Source organism: Gavia stellata, chromosome 15, assembly GCF_030936135.1.
Source record: "Gavia stellata isolate bGavSte3 chromosome 15, bGavSte3.hap2, whole genome shotgun sequence".
Lineage (NCBI taxonomy): Eukaryota > Metazoa > Chordata > Aves > Gaviiformes > Gaviidae > Gavia > Gavia stellata.
The window spans coordinates 228,314-246,168 of record NC_082608.1 but is presented as its reverse complement, the minus strand read 5'-3'; the positions used below and the strand labels follow the sequence as shown (position 1 = coordinate 246,168).

Below are 17,855 nucleotides of genomic sequence, written 5' to 3'. Positions count from 1 at the left end.
CCTGCGAAGGACACGAATGCTATGTTATTACATTATCCAGGGACAGCCTGGCCTTATGAATAACATGCCGTAAATGAAGGGGAATTTGATGAAATAGAGAGCTCACAGAAGGGCTGGACAGAGACCAAAGTCAGGCATGCAAGGAATTTCTGCCATGCATTTCCACTAGAGGCTGGAGGTCTAGCTTGGAGTATATCATTCAGTCCGAGGCTCTAAATCAGTGTTCTCATTGCACTAACTCCTGTGGTAGTTTTGGATTGAAGCAGCTATTGAAATTGAGGCCACAAAACCCTTCTCATTGGGGAATAAATCTAAATTTAGACCCTAATCTTCAAATGACCGTATGAAGCTGATCTACCTCACTGCATTACTAATGTTCTTTACAAATACACGGTGTATTAAAGGCATTTTGTTTCCCTCTGTGTATACATGGCAAAGAGTTGGATTAAAAGGATGGATTCTGCTAGAAATACCCATCATTATATAGAGCAAGCACAATTTATAAGGAATCAGTTCACCCACCTTTTTTAAATACCCTTCTATAAAAACTGCAGGATGCACAAGCAAAAGAGAAGCTGAAAAGAAGGAAATAATAAAACATTAAGGAATAACTGTATTAGACACTGGTGTGAAGACACCGTTGGTATGTATGCTCAGAGGCTGGGCTAGGCTGAACTTGCTGGCAGCAATGGCAAACCAAAACTTGTTTGGGGATCATCACGCAGGCCGCTGCAAGTCGGGAGTTGCATTTATGGAGCTGAAGCTTCTGAGCCCATGGGCTCAGAAGAGGTTACCTAGAGCTGACACAGTGAAATGATGAGACTGCAAATAAGACAAAGTGTATTCCCAGCCAGCTGCTAAGCCATCCTCCTGAGGAGGTCAGACCTCTCTTGTAAGGAACCTTCTGTGGGTGAGGTAGCTTGCAATGGCATCAGATGAAAAAGCTGAGCAGAGACTCTATATGAATCTACAGTTTTAAACTGTAGAGGTGTCTGTGCAGTCCAGGAGTGGCTCTTCAAACCTTTTTGCACCAGCCTGCTGAATTAGGGAAGGGAATCAATACCATCCCTCTGCCAGCTCAGGAGGCTGGGTTCCCATGGGACATTAGCTCTGAAACCTAAATGCTAATTTAAATTCAGTGTTTTTAAGGGTGTCATTCCTAATCGGCTTTGCAGAAATAGTGAACTATTTTGGTGTGGACAGTCAGAGCAAACTGTGATGATGCCCTTACCTCCTCAACTAATTATTCGGAAGGAAACTGAATGCAAGGGAAAATTTAAAAGTAGAGGAATGTTCTGCAATAAAAATATAACCTCATGCAGGGAAACAAGGTGAGCAATGTTTATTACGAACAGGAGCTAAGTGTCTGTTTTCTAGTGCTTGTGATGGGTTGACCTCAGCCAGCAGCCAAACACCCACCCAGCCTCTCGCTCACTCCCCTCTCCTGCAGGATGGGGAGAAAACAGAAGGAAGGTGAAAAGACTCGTTGATCAAGTTTAATAGGGAAAGCAAAAGCAAAAGAGGAATTTATTCACTACTTCCCATCGGCAGACAGATGGCCAGTCATTGCCTGGGAAGCAGGGTCTCAGCACGTGTAACCATTGCTTGAGAAGACAAACGCCATGACCGCGAATGTACCCCCTTCCACCTCCTTTCCCTGAGCTTTTATTGCTGAGCACAATACCATATGGTATGGAATATCCCTTTGGTCGGCTGTTCCAGACACGTCCCTTCCCCATCTCTTGCCCATCCCCAGTCTATTCACTGGAGGAGGGAGCAGAGAAAGCCTTGCTGCTGTGCAAGCACTGTTCAGCAATAGCCAAAACACTGGTGCATTATCAACACTGTTTTAGCCACAAATGCAAAGCAGAGCACCATACAGGCTGCTATGAAGAAAGTTAACTCCACCCCAGCCAGACCCAGTACAATGCTCCCTAATAAAATTATCCCTAATGTTTAAAGGCAAAGTAGGCTTGAATGCAAAGGATGTTATAAACAACCTGCTGCAATTTTAAGCAATTGCATTAGACCTTTATCTTCAAGGTTTGACTCGCACATTTCACATCATTAACATTTCAGAAATGCTAACCATCTCTGTGTTTCCACTCTTTGTGGAAAAGGGGCAACAAACTGCTGTGTGCACCCAGAAGTTCCCAGGTGCATCCCAGTTCACCAGCTATTCTGACATTGGTCCGAACTGTCTCTGCTGAGACACACCAGCAAGTCTCACCTGGGTGAGATTTTCATCTCTTCACCTTATTCTGTTTGGAACAAAATTTCCTACCGCGTGAACAAAGCTCATCCATACAAGAAAACAATAAACCATAGCTACAGAGTTGGGAAGTCCCTCTTCGGTACCTCGTGTCCCACTGATAATTACCTCCTAACAGAGTCTGGCATCTAAGAACTGTTGCAGAGCCGAGCCTTGGTCTGTGGAATGAGCTTGTTAGGAACCACAAACCCCACTGTGTTTCACCTGAAGTAAAAACAACTATCGTCCAGTCTGACAACTCTACCAGAAAGCCACGGAAGTGTGGGCATTTAGAAATGAAGCAGAGAAACAACTCTGTACAGCATACAAGTCTCAGAAAGGACGTAAGGGAAAGGCTAAATGTATACGACACATCACTTAATGTACTCAGAGGCTCCAGGATGGAGACCATTAGTCAGAAGAGAAGCAAAGCAAAGCTTTTGCATTGAAGCACCCATCAAAGAAGGTTTCAATCTCTTTAAGGACTCCTAATTTAATATTGAAAGACGTTATCAACAAAAAGAATCACCATTGGTGAATGGATATAACTGCACTTTCTGTAGTGGATTTACATCTATTTATGCCATGGAGATATTTGGCCCCTAAATTCTGTGAGGAGATGGATTTTTGAACACTCGTTTGGAAAATAAAGTCTAAAACCATCACTCATCTCAATGAGATTACTCTGGGTTTGCCAAACCTTCCCCACCGAATGTGCTATTCTGTTATTTTACTAGCTCTGCTTGTAAATACAGGATTATAAGAAAATGAGAAAAAAAATAAGCAGTCTCTCCTAGAAGAGGTTAAAACCCTGCCAAAAATCCACATCTGGGTTTGTGCGATAAAGCCTGCTACTGAGTACAAGCCGCAAAGTCCAGAGAAAATACATTTGCTTTTAAAATATCTCATGGGGTTTTGTCACTTTTGAATATAACATTCCTGGATATTTAGCTGATAACACTTGCACACTGCTGACTTTCTGGCAATGAGATATATTGCTGGCCACTTACAGGGGTGTTTCATGAAAACCAAGATAAACTTTATAGGATCAAAGAGCAGTCCATGCCTGAAAAAGAAAAGCTGTCAGATTTGAGGATACGCTGTGACAGGATATTCTCAGAACTACAGAGCCACTCAACTGTCAGACGATGCAAGCTGCCTGTCTTGTCTCTTCTTCACATTCCCCCACACCGTGAATCACTGGACTTCTTCCAGAAGGGATGTTCAAAATGAACTGCACCATCCCCTTAATCCTTTGACTCCAAGGGTTAATATCTCAAACTCTCCCCACACACTTCGCAAGCTCCCACCAGCTGGGATCGCTTGCCTGGTCAAGTGATAGTGGGTAGAGAGGGTGGATCCTGCAGGACTCCACAGGCATCCTTTCAGCAGCTCAGAAAATGCTGCTATCAGCCCACCTCTTCGACAGTTTCCTCTCATTCACAGCAGCTACTTCCCTGTCTCCCAAAGATGCCAGGAATGCAAGTCAGAAACTCTGGTTTTGCCCTGCTCCTCATGGACCTCCCAGTTGTTATTACACTAAGAATCTTTCCCACTGGGGCATAGAATTTTTGGTGTGCTAATTCTGACTATAATCACATTATATTAGCCAAATTCTCTGTATGTATTCAGTGCAATGTGATATTTCTGCAGCATTTTTTACATTGAAGGATGAAAAAAACCTCTTCACAAGCTATGAAATAGATTCTCTACTTTTTGACATGATGCAGTGTGCTCCAGCAGGTGCTGTTAGATTGCGCTTCCCGTATGTGATGAGAGAAGAAACAGTTTGGACCTTTTTCTATTCTAGCATGCCTCAAAAACCTGGGACAGCCTGATCAGACATCCACAGTCCAGAAATGAAAAGCAGCAGCCAAGAGGCGATCAGATTTAAGGCATTCAGAGATTCTGCTGGCCAAAGACAGCAAGCCATGGGCCAAAATGAGCATTCACACTCTGACAAAGCAGAGGGAGATTCTGTTCCTAAGAACCCTGGAATATCAGCATTCTGCTCATGATGAAGGGCTGGAGTAATGCTGGTAACGCTGAAACCACGGTTTAAAGAGCACAGGCAGTTGAAAACATGAAATGCAGATGACTGCCATCCTCTCCAGCTAGCGACCCTGGGTCACTGGTATAGACAACATGGCAGATAAAGGGGGGAAAAAAAAAAGCCAGATACAAGAAATCTGAATGAAGACAGAGAAGAAATTGGTAGCATTCATGTTTTGGTAACTTACTGATTACACGTAAATGACTTGATATGAACCTACTCTCCCTGCAATTCAGAACTCAAGCTCTTATTCTAGATCTTGAGAAATAAGTAATGGTGCCTTTTTTTTTTCCAGTTTCAATAAAACCCTCCAGAGTAAGAATAACCTTTTCTTTTCTTTACAGGGTGAAATTTGCAAATTTTAGCTTGCTTTTACTGGAAATATCCTGGATAGCTCAGAAAAAAGTCCAACATCATTTAGAAAGTGAAGCTCATATAGCACCGCACCCCCATATCTTCCTTTCAAACAGGTCATCGGTTTCTAGTTTTTATGTAATTTCTTAAAAAAAAAAAAAGCTTTCTTCTGTGCACAAAGATTGATTCATTAGATGTTTTTTGTCTCTGGGCATCGAGCAGTCTTTTGCTGAATAGAGTTGGAGTGCATGCAACTTAATTGGAAAAGAATAATTTCCAACATCTCCCTAGGATATTTACTGTGAATGGTGAGACATAAGAAAAAGGAAATTGCTGATGTTTAAATGTTTTATGCTGTGGAAAGGATTCATTGTTTTGCTCAGCAACTTGAGTACTTTACAGGTAGGAAAGGGTCTCCCTCTCAAGAATGAACACAGTACTTATCTTTCATCCATGTCATGTGAGTGGATGTGAATGAAATAAAAACACATGTGAATTTTGTACTCACATCATCACAGTCACCCTGAGACACCGAAAGTTTGAGACATCTCACCCCTTTTGAATTTACTGCAGATACACAATTCTGCGCAGTAATCAGCAATTTCCTTAATTTCTTGTTGAATGCAGTTATCACAATTACCATTTTCCCACATTTCTAAACAAAAACAATAGTAAATTGCCATCTAGGGAACTCCAAATGCAAGAAACACCAACAAATTTGGCAGTATTCCCATCTAAATCACAAAAAGTTTTAGCAACATGGCACCACTCCTTAAAACAAGAAATCTTCATCGAATGCCTGCTGCTGATTTAACTGTGACTTCCCACTTCCCAGCAAAACCACGGAACGGTTAAAAATGCCTTGGAAACTGTGGAATCCACTCCCGCATAATAACAGAAATTCATACAGTGAATGACAGCTGGGAAAAAAATATTGAAGAGTTCTAGAAATGCTTCTATTTTCACTTTGGTTGTCAAAAATGCTGTTTGCAATATTAGCTATAGCATCTGGCTTATCACTTCAATACTCCTTTTTAGTCGGTGCTTAAAAGATTTTGAAATTCATTGTACAAGCTGGCCAGAGTCCCTGCGACATCGCTGCCTTCTGGCTAAGAAGACCCTTCCCATAGGATGCCTGGTTACCCTAAATCCCTTCACTTCTGTGGCTGTTCTCCTATCTGCAAAATGTGACAATCCTCCCCCCTTATCCACGTGGAAAGGAATGATACTTTGAGATGTAAATACGAACATGGTGTGTCGTTAATACTGTTGCTGAATCGCTCACATTTGCAGATAAACTGAATAGGAAAGTGATGATCTCCTTGGTTTAACTACCATCTTGTGCTGCTATCCCTTTTCCTTCAGAAAATAGAGTTGTACTGGACCACAGAATCTGTCTCTTGGAGAGCAGTATTTATTCATATGACACAGCACTTAACTCTCTTATGATAATCCCACTGAAGCCAATTGGTTTACTTGAGTTATATGCCCATATTTGCACAACAAAGGGGTTGCAAAAGCGTGTATCAAAGATACAGTATGGCATTACTTAAAAATAAGAAGTTCCACTGCCGCAGGGAAATTAACTGATTAGGAAATGCAAATTTGTTGAGTGAAAGTTCCAGGAGGGAAAGGAATGATCTAAGTAGCATCAGAAAGCCCGGGGATGTGGGCGAAGGATACGTGCTACAATGTGTTGCCTTCTATCAGCTGGACAGCACGAAACGGAAAGCTCCGCTCTCAGAAGTGCGCACGCCGCCTGCTCGAGTTGCACTCATGCCCTCAGGATCCTTCGGCCAGGATTAGACAGGGAGATTCTGCCTCCACTGAAGTCAGCTGTCTCATCTAGGGATCTTAAGGCAGCCAAAAACCCTGCCAGCGTTTCCGATTACTTGATAACGAGCACAAATAAGAAAAGCAAGTCATACTATAATCCTACATGGTAACTGAGATTCTACGTGAGGCTACAAAGGCTCAATATCAACCTTAGTTTGTGCTGTGGTTTAGTCCAATACATGGAGACTGATGATTCCTCTCTCGCTTTGACCTTAAAAAATAAGGTAAGGAGACGTCACAGGGAGTGGTACTTCCTGCGCCCATCAACATCCTGCAGCTTTTTCAGTTGTCTTACTGCATGTATTTAACGTTATTTAAATTACCCACAATGGCAGTATCAGCTGACTCTGTCATAACATCACAAACACATGCTGTCATGACACATCTCAGCAAGCGCGCAATACACGTAGACATCGGCCTGCTCCGATCAAATGAAAATCCCTAGAGGAAGCAGGTAGCAATTCTGCTTCCCTGAATTCATCCGAGATATTAAATTGGCTGAATTTTGTGGTATTCAAGATTTAAGAAGTACATAGATGGGACATAACAGTTGTCCCTTGATTTCTAAGTTTTCATCCTTTCCCGTACCTTGCAATCCTCTCAATTTATCTACCGTACCGGGAAGTAATCGGGGTTTTACCCATCACAGCTCAAACTTTCTTCTGTAATATTTCGCTCTGTCGTTACTCAGTTTTTGGCATATGCCTTCGCCTCCTGCCTCTTTTGCTCCACCACCGCCTTCTCTCAAAATCTCTTTCCCCTTCTTCTTACACAATTTACTCTTTCCTTTACTCTGGTTATTGAGGGATTCTGTTATTCTTTGTCCCTGTAAAGCTACAGCGTCTGATTGCCCTCTCAGACTACTTCTGCTAGCGTAGCTCCATGTGACATAAAGGGTTTCGACTGTACACAAATGCAGGAGGAGAATGAAGTCTCCAGTTTACAAATCCTCCAAGTAAAACAGGCTCAGTTATGACACAGGACATGCCTTTTCTTTCAGGAAGGTCTTGAAATCATACTTATGAAAATATAATATGGTTTAGGATGCTGGGCTCATTACGCATATTTTTATACTAAGATTCACACACAAGTGATCAAGAATAAGAACCTGCCTAGTAATTTTCTCGGGATGAGAAGGCAAATACACTACAAAAAGGGGTGACGTAATTTTGGCTGCCAAACCCATCATTCTGTAAAATTCCACAAATGAACAATTCTTCAGCTGCTTTTACAGTGAGCATGAACATCTTCCCCTTTGTGTTCTTTCAACTTTGCCCAGTACCTCAGGCTTTCCGCACCTCTGTGCCTTATTTCAGTATCACACGCTACAGGCTGAGGCATCTTGGGACACAGGGAAACAGTGCTTTTCTTTCTTCTTTTTCCAGACGTCTTACTTCTGCACCCTAGAAGAAGAGTATATTCCATTTGCATAGTTCTCTCTTCTCGCTCACAGTGCAAGCTTTCCTATTTAGCATAGAGATTTGTTTCCTAAACCTGATTAAGCAGGGAATATTTTTACTAATCCAATTCAGCAAATTATAATTTTATCAGAATGGCCCTTTAGAAAGAGCTTTTGGAAATGGCTCTATAACTCATTTGGAATATGTGCACAGATAGAAAGATTTCTTTTCCAAGCAGAAAGACTTCATCTCTCATTAAAAATCCACAAAACCAACACAGGACAATAATTAACATTGCTAACTCCAATATAGTATCTCTTTTCTGTACCATAGATAAAAATTCAGCATCTTACAAGAAATGACCTTTTACATGAAATCTCTTTTCAGGGGTACGCATTTCCCTCACAGCTGCTGTCACGATTTAACGTACCTGACTAATGGGAAAAGGGGACATTCTAAAATCGGCAGCGTGCGGGCATTGGCATTGACAAACACACGTGCGTACATTTCTTTTGTTCCTGGGTCTCTAGTTCTGATACTTGTCTACCAAATTAACGGCGTTTAGATTTTTGTGAACCCAGCGTGCCACAGTGCACAAGAAGCTTGCCATTTCTTTGTCGGCTGGATTTTTATAGTGTATAATGCCACGGTACCTAAGGGATGCGTAAGTGACGGAAGAACATCATCCGAAGGTCTCAGTCTCCGCCGCCTGTGCTTTATTTTTCTTAGTATGAAATAAAATAGCGCAAGATTTAATAAGCTAGTGCAAATTTGATTATTTTTGCATGGGTTTGACTTTGATCAAGATATTAAAGTCCCAGCATACTAATTCATAAAGACAAAGCAGTATCAAATCACAATGGATCCAGCTTGAGCAAACAGCAGCATGAAGAATGCTGAGGTCTTAAGAATTAAAAGATAATTGAAGAAGCATTTGGCTTACACCTTAATCATGGACTGAAAATGTCATTAAACATATCATCAAACCCCCTATAAATAACTCTTGTCATTATTTTTCAGGGACATTGTCAGGTCTCTGACTTTCAACCCTGCTCAATTGTTTGTTTTTCTTCCTTAGCAAAACAAAGACTAAAATATTTACTAGATTATTTAGATGCTATTTTATAGGCCACTGTATATAGAAAGAGTAATGTTTTCAGCATATACAGCTTAGGGAACAGCAAGAAAATTTTAATGTGATGAAAAATGAACTAATTTTGAAACAACAAAATAATGAGGGGGGAAAAAAAAGCACAAGGTCAGGTTCGAATATGAAGTAAACTTCAAATAAAAATGGGGGTAACCACTGTTTTTATGCTTATACAATCAAACCCAGAATTGAGCACAAGGTGTTTGATTCTGCCATCAAAATATTACTTTATTACTTATTTTATTGCACTAAAATAAATGACTTTGAGATGTAGCCTCACTTCGAAATCCATGATATACATAGCTCACTAACACCAGCTTCTGCCTCCTCAGCACAGCCACATCCCTCAGTCTGATCTTGTACTCTGCAAGATGACCCATGTTGTTCAATGCCAAAAAGAAACACAGGGATAACTAACCGCACAGGCAGCGTTCGCTTGGCTTTTCATACAACTCGCTGCTAGGTGCGGATGGATGCACCTTATCTGCAGGGCAATCCCTCCGCCCGTCCCGCGGGGCCAGGCAGGACAGCGGGCCCTTACTGCTGCTCTGCCCCGAGGTCCTGCCGCAGGACAGGCGCTTGGCAGCCGGCAGCGACCCGAGCAGACCCCTGCCAGGCTGCGACCACCCCGGCCACACCGCTGCCGGTTCAGCCCGGTGGTGCGTGTGCTCGGGAGCCACACGCCTTTCCAGCCAGCCCTTGGCCAGAGGCCCGCCCGCAGGGCCGGGGCTGGGGCGATGGTGGCTGAAGGAGCTGCCCAGGGCCCAGCCCGAAAGCACAGCAGAGCCGCTGCCACAGCTGCCCCTTCCTGTGAAGGCTCTTGGCGGCGGACAGCCGCCAGCGCGCTGAACGGAGGCGAGGCCGGCGCGGGCAGGGCTGGAGGCCGGCGCGGAGCCCGCCGGCTCGCAGCCGAGGCCTGAGGCCTTCCCTCGGCTGGGCAGCGCGCCTGCCCGGGCCCTGAGGCGGGCAGGACCGGAGCGCCCGCGGCGCTTCCAGCGATACCCCGGGCGCGGGGGAGGGGGGGACCCGCCGCGGTGCCGCCGCAGCTGCGAGAGAGAGCGCGGCCACCGGCCCCGCCGCGCCCCGGGCCTACACCGGGCCTGCCCCGGGCCTGCCCCCGGCCCGCAGGCGGGCACGGGGCGGGGCTGCGCCGGCGGGGGCGGGCCGTGCCACGGCGCATGCGCGGCGCCGCCCTGTCCGCCGGCGGCGGCGGGCGGGGCTCCACTGGCTGCGCGGGAGCCCCGGGGCCGCGCCGGCGCCCGCTGGCCCGGCCATGTCCGAGGCGTATTTCCCGGTGGGCCCCGGGCTGGGCCTGGAGGAGAACTTCCTGTCGCTGGACGACATCCTGATGTCGCAGGAGAAGCTGCCGGGCCGCGCCGAGAGCACCCTGCCGCGCCTGGCCTTCGCGCTGGGTCAGGGGGCCGGCACTGGTGACTCGATCCCCGAGGTAACGGGCGGGTGAACTACAACTCCCAGCAGCCACCGCGCGGGGTGGGGCGGGCGGTGGAGGAGGAGGAGGCGCGGGTGGCGCTGGGAGCTGTAGGCGCGCGCCCCTCTCCTGTGCCTCGGCGGGCGCTGCCTTGGGCCGCTGGTCCCGTGTGGGCCCCCTCGATTTTGGGGGTCACTGCAAGGAAGTGTGTGCTTCTAGCTACATTTCTTAAAGTTATTTTTACTTTTATTGCCTGCGTTTTGCATGTTTTTTTCTTCTGGTGTTTAATAATCTGACAGTTACTAGATTGGACAACGTCAGTAGGAAAAATCCACTTTGGGAGTCAGGCAGCAATAATTAACACCTCTAAAGTGGGTCTGGTTTATACTACAGTTACTGTAGACTGTTCTGAAAACAAAATCGACTTTCTGTAATCCTGGCTCTTCACTAATAAAGTTCCCTGCCTGTCTTTGGGGTTGCTTTACCCGTATTTTCATGGCGAGGACAGCTTTTGGTCTTTCTCATTCGTGCAGGGCTCAAAGCTGGAAATACCTCTGTGGCTTGCGAAAGGTCTGCACGACAGCAAAAGAAGAATCATCTCTGTGGAACTGCCAAAGATTTACAAGGAAGCCTGGAGGACAGTGTTCAGCGCTGATGCCAATGTGGTTGACCTGCACAAAATGGGGCCATACTACTATGGATTTGGCTCCCAGCTCCTGAATTTTGACAATCCAGAGAATCCTGAGATAGCTCAGACTATCCTGCAGGCAAGTATCTGAACAAAGTCTTGAAATTTGTTTTATGTTTTCCCATCTTCCTCTTGTTCCCAGCTGCTCAGCAGTCTTCAGGAAAAATATCCTGGTTTAATGCGAATGACTTCTGGATTGAATATGGATTTCTGGATCAAGCTGTAGGATGACCCTTTTGGCAACTGCACAGTCTAGTGGTGGAAGCCTCAAGTATGCATCCAGGAGTGTAATTTTAGCATGGAGTTGCCACGCTGTAAATATGGTATTTCATAAAATCCTGTAAAACAGGACTGGAGGAGATGTAAGATTATTTAATCGTGCCGTGCTGCAAGGCAGAATTAATTCACCCTCTATTATTTCTATTTTTCCACCCTGTTTTTAAAGCTCTGTAACAATTAGAATTCACACTGCTTTGGGCAATCTGTTCCAGTGCTTCACCATCCTAATCTTAGAAGCTTTCCTCTAATGTCTAAACTAAAGCTCCTTTGCAGCAATACAATCCTTGTTCTGTTTGTCTCGTGCAAAGTGAATGCTGAGGACAGATTTTTCTCTTCCTTCCTGCAGCAGTCCCAATTCACTTGGTGTCTCTTTGTGGGTCACGCTTTCTAACCTCTGGTTGTCCTTACTGTGCACTGCTGGGATCTTTCCAGTTGATCTGCGTCCACTGCAACGTGCGGTACCCTGAACAGCACACAGTTTCCTGCTCAGGGTTGTGCTGATGAAAACAAAAAGATTGCTGTGTGAATTTTGTAGGCCGTGATGCTCTTTGCTCATCGTGGTGCAGCATCTTGTTTTTCACGATAGAGTGACATTGATACGCATTCGGTCTTGCAGCCCGCAGTAAGATGGTACAGATTGCATACGCAGACAAAATCGTTCCTCTTCCTGCTTTTGTACGGTTCCCTATTTCTGCCTTAATGTAAAACTTTACATTAGTCCCAGCTGAATTGCATCCTATTGTTTTCAAACCATCATTCTAATTTGTTAGGATCATTATGAATTAAGAGTTCTGCTCCCCAACATGCTTGCCGTCATCCCTCCTCCTTCTCCTGCATGTTGTTTGCTAATTTAATAAGCATAACTGTTGTTCCGTTAGTAAGCTTATTAATTAATATATCAAACAGTACTCGATCCCAGATAGACCCCTGTTGAACTCCACTTAATGTGTTCTTCCCTCCTGAGAGGAGCTATGGGTAATTGTCTTTACCGACCACCTGTGGGCAAATTAGCTAAATCTTGCAGGAATGCCCCATGACAGAAACCTGTCTGCTGCTTTTCCTCCCTTTGTAAGGCCTCGATCCTGCCGGAATAGGAAACAAGGCTCTCTCAAAGTTTGTTCTTGGCAAGTCCGTGTTGGCTGTTAGCTCTTCTCTCTATTTTCTTGCAGAAGTTTATGTATAGTTTATTTGTTCCAGTATGTTTCCAGGAATTGATACTCATGGATTTATAATTCTCTGGCTCTTCCTTCCTCCCTCTCCATCTCCCCTTTCTCTTTTAAAAGATAGATACCATCTTGGCCAGTTTCCGGACTTCTGTGCTCCTTGAGCTTTTAAAGATAACCACTAACAGCCCTGAGATTTCTTCAGCCAGCTCTCTAAGTAGTCTGAGATGATTGCTATTGGCTTTTTTTTCCTTCCTTTTTTTTTTTTTTTTTCTTTCTCTATTCTTTAAATGCAAGCTGATGCAGAGAGGCTTTAAAGCACTGCTGCTTTCTTGGAGTTGTCCACTGAAAGTTTGCTTTCTGCGTTGAGGAGGTGACCACACCTTTCCTCGTCTTTTCTCCATTTCTGCTAATGGACATCTTAGGAAGAAAGCCACACTAGTGCACATCACTTGTTGACAGAAAAATCAAAGCATGCAAGGTGTGCTTTCTCTTTATTAAAAGCAAACAGGAGGGGAGTTGTGCTGACTTAAAAAAACCCCTCTCCCAAATATTCAGGAACTATATATATGAAGTATAACTATTTGGTGACAAAGCCAAGATGAGAGCTATTAATTTATTATATATTTATTCTATAAGTAAATCTAATATACTACAGTTCTGATGATTCTAAAATCAGCTTCTGAAGTAACAAAGCACTGTTTTCAAAGAGTTTTGACCCTTTTTTATTTTATTCCCAAAAGCAAAGATAAGGAAGGAAGTAAAAATCCTTAAATAGGTCTTGTTGCTTAGCTTTTTAAAATGTTATTTATTAGTTGTAGATTTGGGTTTTTTTGACTTTTTTCATGGTTAAGTGTTTTTTCAGCATACTGAATGCTTTACAGTGGCAGTTTGGCTTAACTTCCAGGCCGTTCACGAGTTGCAGGTTGTATGTTCCTGCAGCAGCTGCTGTGGCATGAGATTCATTCCAGCCCCTCTAAAGCAATGACTGCTTGTGAAGTGAGGTGGAGTAGATTGTAATTGTGTCATACCCTGTGGTGTGCTCAAGCCTGGCATTAGGAAGCAGCCAAAATCTAGTTCTGTGCTTGCTTCCCATCCAGTATATCAGGCATTTGCTCTCGCAGCTCAGGCAGGAGATGGTTTGGTTTTGTATGCAAGGTTAATAGGCGCTACGCTGTTTGCAGATCCTTGACCAGCTGTGAACTAAAGCCTACACCTTCAGCTTTTCAGTCTTGAAAGCTCAGGCCTCTAGCATTTGGGCTGAAGAAGTCTCTGTGTTTACCTGTCAGTAATTCTGCTTATCTTCTTTAGACATTTATTAGCCGTTTTCGTCGTATCATGGACTCCTCTCAGAACGCCTACAACGAAGACACATCAGCGCTGGTGGCTCGGCTGGATGAATTGGAGCGAGCCTTATTTCGAGCTGGCCAGAAAGGGCTGAATGACTTCCAGTGCTGGGAAAAGGGACAGGCTTCTCAAATCACAGCTTCCAGTCTGGTCCAGAATTACGGGAAAAGAAAGTTCACAGATATGGATGGATAAAAGCCTGAAGAACATGGCAGCTACAGTGGGGGACGCTGAGAGATTTACAGTCTGTCTGTCAGAGAAGAGAAAGATCAATCAGCTTTGGGGAAGGACAGGCTCCCTGTCCATTAATGGAAATTCTTCTCTAACATCTTTGGATTAGACTAGTGCATATTTTAAAGGCAGATGGCAAGGGTATAAAAAATAGATTGCATCACATCACTGGATAGCTTTACAGCTTACTCATACCACTCCTGAGGATTTGCAGTTAAAGTGTTTGCTAGGTGGCTGAAAGGGTATGAGAGGATTTTCTAAAAGGGTAATTAATATTTATTATTTTTTATCTGTCAAATTGGTATTTACAGTACCGGATCTATCTGGAAAAAAGTGTAATTCTATGTATTTCATCTTGCCCTTCCCATTCCAGCCCCCTGGGAACAGCTGTTTCCAGGTTCCCCGTTCTTTGGAGAGCCCCAATGATGTGGAAAAAAATGTGGTACAAACTGCATTGAATTTTTCCCGTTTCTTACACCTGGAGGTGGAACAGGCACTGTTTGTGAGGCAGGAATGTTTTTCTTTGCTGACTTTTGTACACAGTGTTAGTGCCCCGGAGAAAAATACCTCCTCTAACCCATGTAGCAAGCGAAGTGGCCATGCAGGTCTTGCGTGCCACCTCATCCTTTCTCTCCCTTTCGGCCCTTGTGGCCTTGATGCTGCACGGGGTGGAGAATGTTCTCGTTTGATGCGAGTGGCTTTTGCCATGGTTGCGTCTCTGTGATGGCCATTAAGCTCCTCTGCTTGTTTTCCAGAGGAGGCAAAAAGTTAGTCCGGACTAGATCAGAAGCAGCAACTTTAATGGAAACTCTCCCCCATTATCAACCTCTAAGCCATCTGTTTTCCCATGAGAAATTCTTCTGATTACTAAATTTGGTTAGTAGAAGGGACAGAGCAAATGAACTGAGTTCCCTTCCTTCTGATCCATCTAAATGATCCTAGCAAAATGATCCTAGTAAACGTCATTCTGGCCAGTAGGAGTGACTGGAGTTGGAACGTGCTGAACAGCACAGTGGTTATCAGCCTGTAGGGATGCCCTTAAACCTGCATTGTCTGAAGTCCCGTTGGATTGGAGACAGAAAACAGATGGTTATCTCTGTAGGACGTAGTTCCCATGGTCATCAGGATGGCTGTCCTTTGGAAGCAGGTATTACACATCTTATGGGTGCTTCTAAGCATCTGTAGAAGGCGGACCTTGCAGAGCAGCTAAGCAGAGGAGCCCGATTGTACTGATACAGAGCACTTCTTCTGTGGGAATCGCTGGCAGGTGACAGCAAGATCCAAATCTTGGAGGAGTTGTTACTGGACTCACAGATACACCTGGATATTGGATAGTTCAAACTGGAAACCTCACGTAGAAAGGGTGCGTGGCCATTCTTTGGCCAGAGGAGTGAAAGCTCTGCCTCTGGAGGTGGTGAGAGGGGACAGCGTGCTGGCTTCCCAAGCACCTTGTCGTCTCCGCCTGAGCTGCGCAGGACCAGCTGTCCTGCTGCAGGAGACTAATTGGAAGCTGTGCCTGACAAAGTATTTCAAGTACGTGCAAGATCAAATGCTGCTGCACTTAATGACTTAATGGCACATAATAGCCTATGCATTTTCATGAAGCTTTTGTCTGTTGTCCGTTTCTGGATTTTTATGTTGAATAAATATTTTGTAAGGGGACGCTGGTAATGTAAAATGTCTGTCCTTAATTGCCCCGCAGCAGAAAAATTAGCCATAGACTGGAAAGTTCAAGTCTCTACAAAACTGTGGCCATGACAGATAAAGCAGTCCTGCTTATAGCATTCCCCATCTCTTACAGGTAACGTGGTCGGGAGCTACATTCGTGCAGTCATGGGAGTGTAGGAGTAGTTTCTGTCTGACTTAGGCCACGTGGGTAGTAGCTGTTTGCTCAAGTCATGGGAGAGACGCTGCCAACCAATCAATAGCTATTGATTTTATAAATTGGATTTTTATGAAACACAAGATGGATGGAGGTGATTCCGTGTTACCTTGACTTTGTTGTAGAGTGGTGGGTAGTGGGTGGAAATTAGCTGTCTCTGTCTTCGTACGCTGCTGCTCCAAGCGCTGTAGCATGGACTTCATGCAGCGTGTCAAAGCTGTGTTCAGTGCTTCAGCTGCAAAGGAAGCAAGTATTAAGTCCTGTACTTACAAGCCAAGGAAGCAAATGTAAGTGATGAGAAGCATTTTTGAATTGGAAGGATCATTTTAATGAGATGGTGGCTTTGAGATCTAGTTGGTTTATAACCAAAATCACTAGTCCATCACTTTCTGGACTGGTTTTGGTGACTATCCAAACTCATTCTCCTACATTTGTAAGAACATTTTTCTTCTTTAATGCTGGTGCAAAATCCAAGCAGACGGTTGCTCATTTGCCAACATTTTGTGCACTACTTTCAGAGTGGGGAGAAAAAAAATCTCTGAAGTAGTCCTCAATGTCGCTGGCTTTTTATAAGTAAGCAATGTCACTTTTAGTAACTCTGAGTGTTTAGGAATAAACACCAGTAAGACCCTTAAAAAATCCAATCTGCAATTTTAAATTACAGTAGTTGGTTAGTAGATTTGATAGTATGTTGATTTTTTTTTTTCTTTTTTCCTTGCTGGCTGGAATGCTTGCTTTCTGTCCAGAAATACAACAAAGGAGTGCTCTGTACTTTTTATGAACACAAACTGTCCTTTATGATTGCACTGCAGCAAGCTGTAAGAGGAGTTTGAACTTGTGTATTTTCAGAAAGGCACAATGAATCCTCATTACAGAACTATACAAAAGAGGTCTGAAAAGGACTTTTAAATGTCATTTCTCCCCATGTTCCTCAGCTTTTAAATGGGAGAACTACTGATGTTTATGAGAAAGCAGTCCATAGACACATTTGACAGTATTGCCACAAAGTTTTTCGTTGCAATCAAATAAAAAATAGGCAAAATTTGAGATGCTGATTAGTTATGCGTTCACATAAGAATATTTGTTTGGGGTTTAATGGCCTGTTTTTGAAAATAGGTATGAGCTGACCTGGCCCAGTCCTTCTCCTAAAGCGAAGAGTTGGACTTGATGGTCCTTATGGGTCCCTTCCAACTTGAGATGTTCTGTGATTAGCCCTGTCTAACCCATCTCAGGATGATAAGTTTTACATTAACTTCTTGTAAAACTCTCAGCTTCTCTTGTTTGTCTCTTCTATGTGTTTTTTTTCAAGCAGGTGAGGCAGCTGTGGAGGTTTAACACCCAGTTAAATACAAATAGCTCTGCAACCAGCACACGTGTGCTTTCTCACCTATCTAAATTACCCTTTCACAAAACGTTTGTGTTTCTTCCTTGTGCTCCTTTGCTCTAAACAATGTCTTAGCTTGTCCTCTGGCATTGATTTATTTTTGGGCAGCAGAATGAAGCGGTTGATTGCTTCTGCCAGCCTGGAAGCAATGGGTGGTGTCACTCGGACCAACAGTAACCAGGAGGAGCAGCAGCAAGAAATGTTTTGAGAACTGACATACGGTAACACCACATACTATTTTTGTGAGAGAAGCAGTGGTGCCTAACTGAGTTGGGAGCACACGCCTTTCTGATCTTGATCAGTGATTTTCTACCCGTTTTTTGGTAACCAGCTATTCCACGAGCTTCATTTAATATTTTAATTGAACCAGTTGCTTAACAGAGATGTGATGTAATTCAGTAGAGGCAC

General features: G+C 44.0%; 1 protein-coding gene across 2 annotated transcripts; it reads left to right on the top strand.

Annotated features, from left to right (window-relative positions):
- The first annotated feature begins 10,302 nt into the window (after positions 1–10,302).
- Positions 10,303–15,843, top strand: GINS3 (GINS complex subunit 3). Of its 2 annotated transcripts, XM_059824808.1 has the most exons (3): positions 10,303–10,491; positions 11,007–11,240; positions 13,915–15,843. In XM_059824808.1, the coding sequence occupies exons 1-3, from the start codon at positions 10,318–10,320 to the stop codon at positions 14,143–14,145; spliced, it is 639 nt and encodes a 212-aa protein (XP_059680791.1). In that variant the 5' UTR covers positions 10,303–10,317; the 3' UTR covers positions 14,146–15,843. The 2 variants fall into 2 exon arrangements, with proteins under 2 accessions (XP_059680791.1, XP_059680793.1); XM_059824810.1 differs by lacking the exon at positions 11,007–11,240.
- The last annotated feature ends 2,012 nt before the right edge of the window (positions 15,844–17,855 follow it).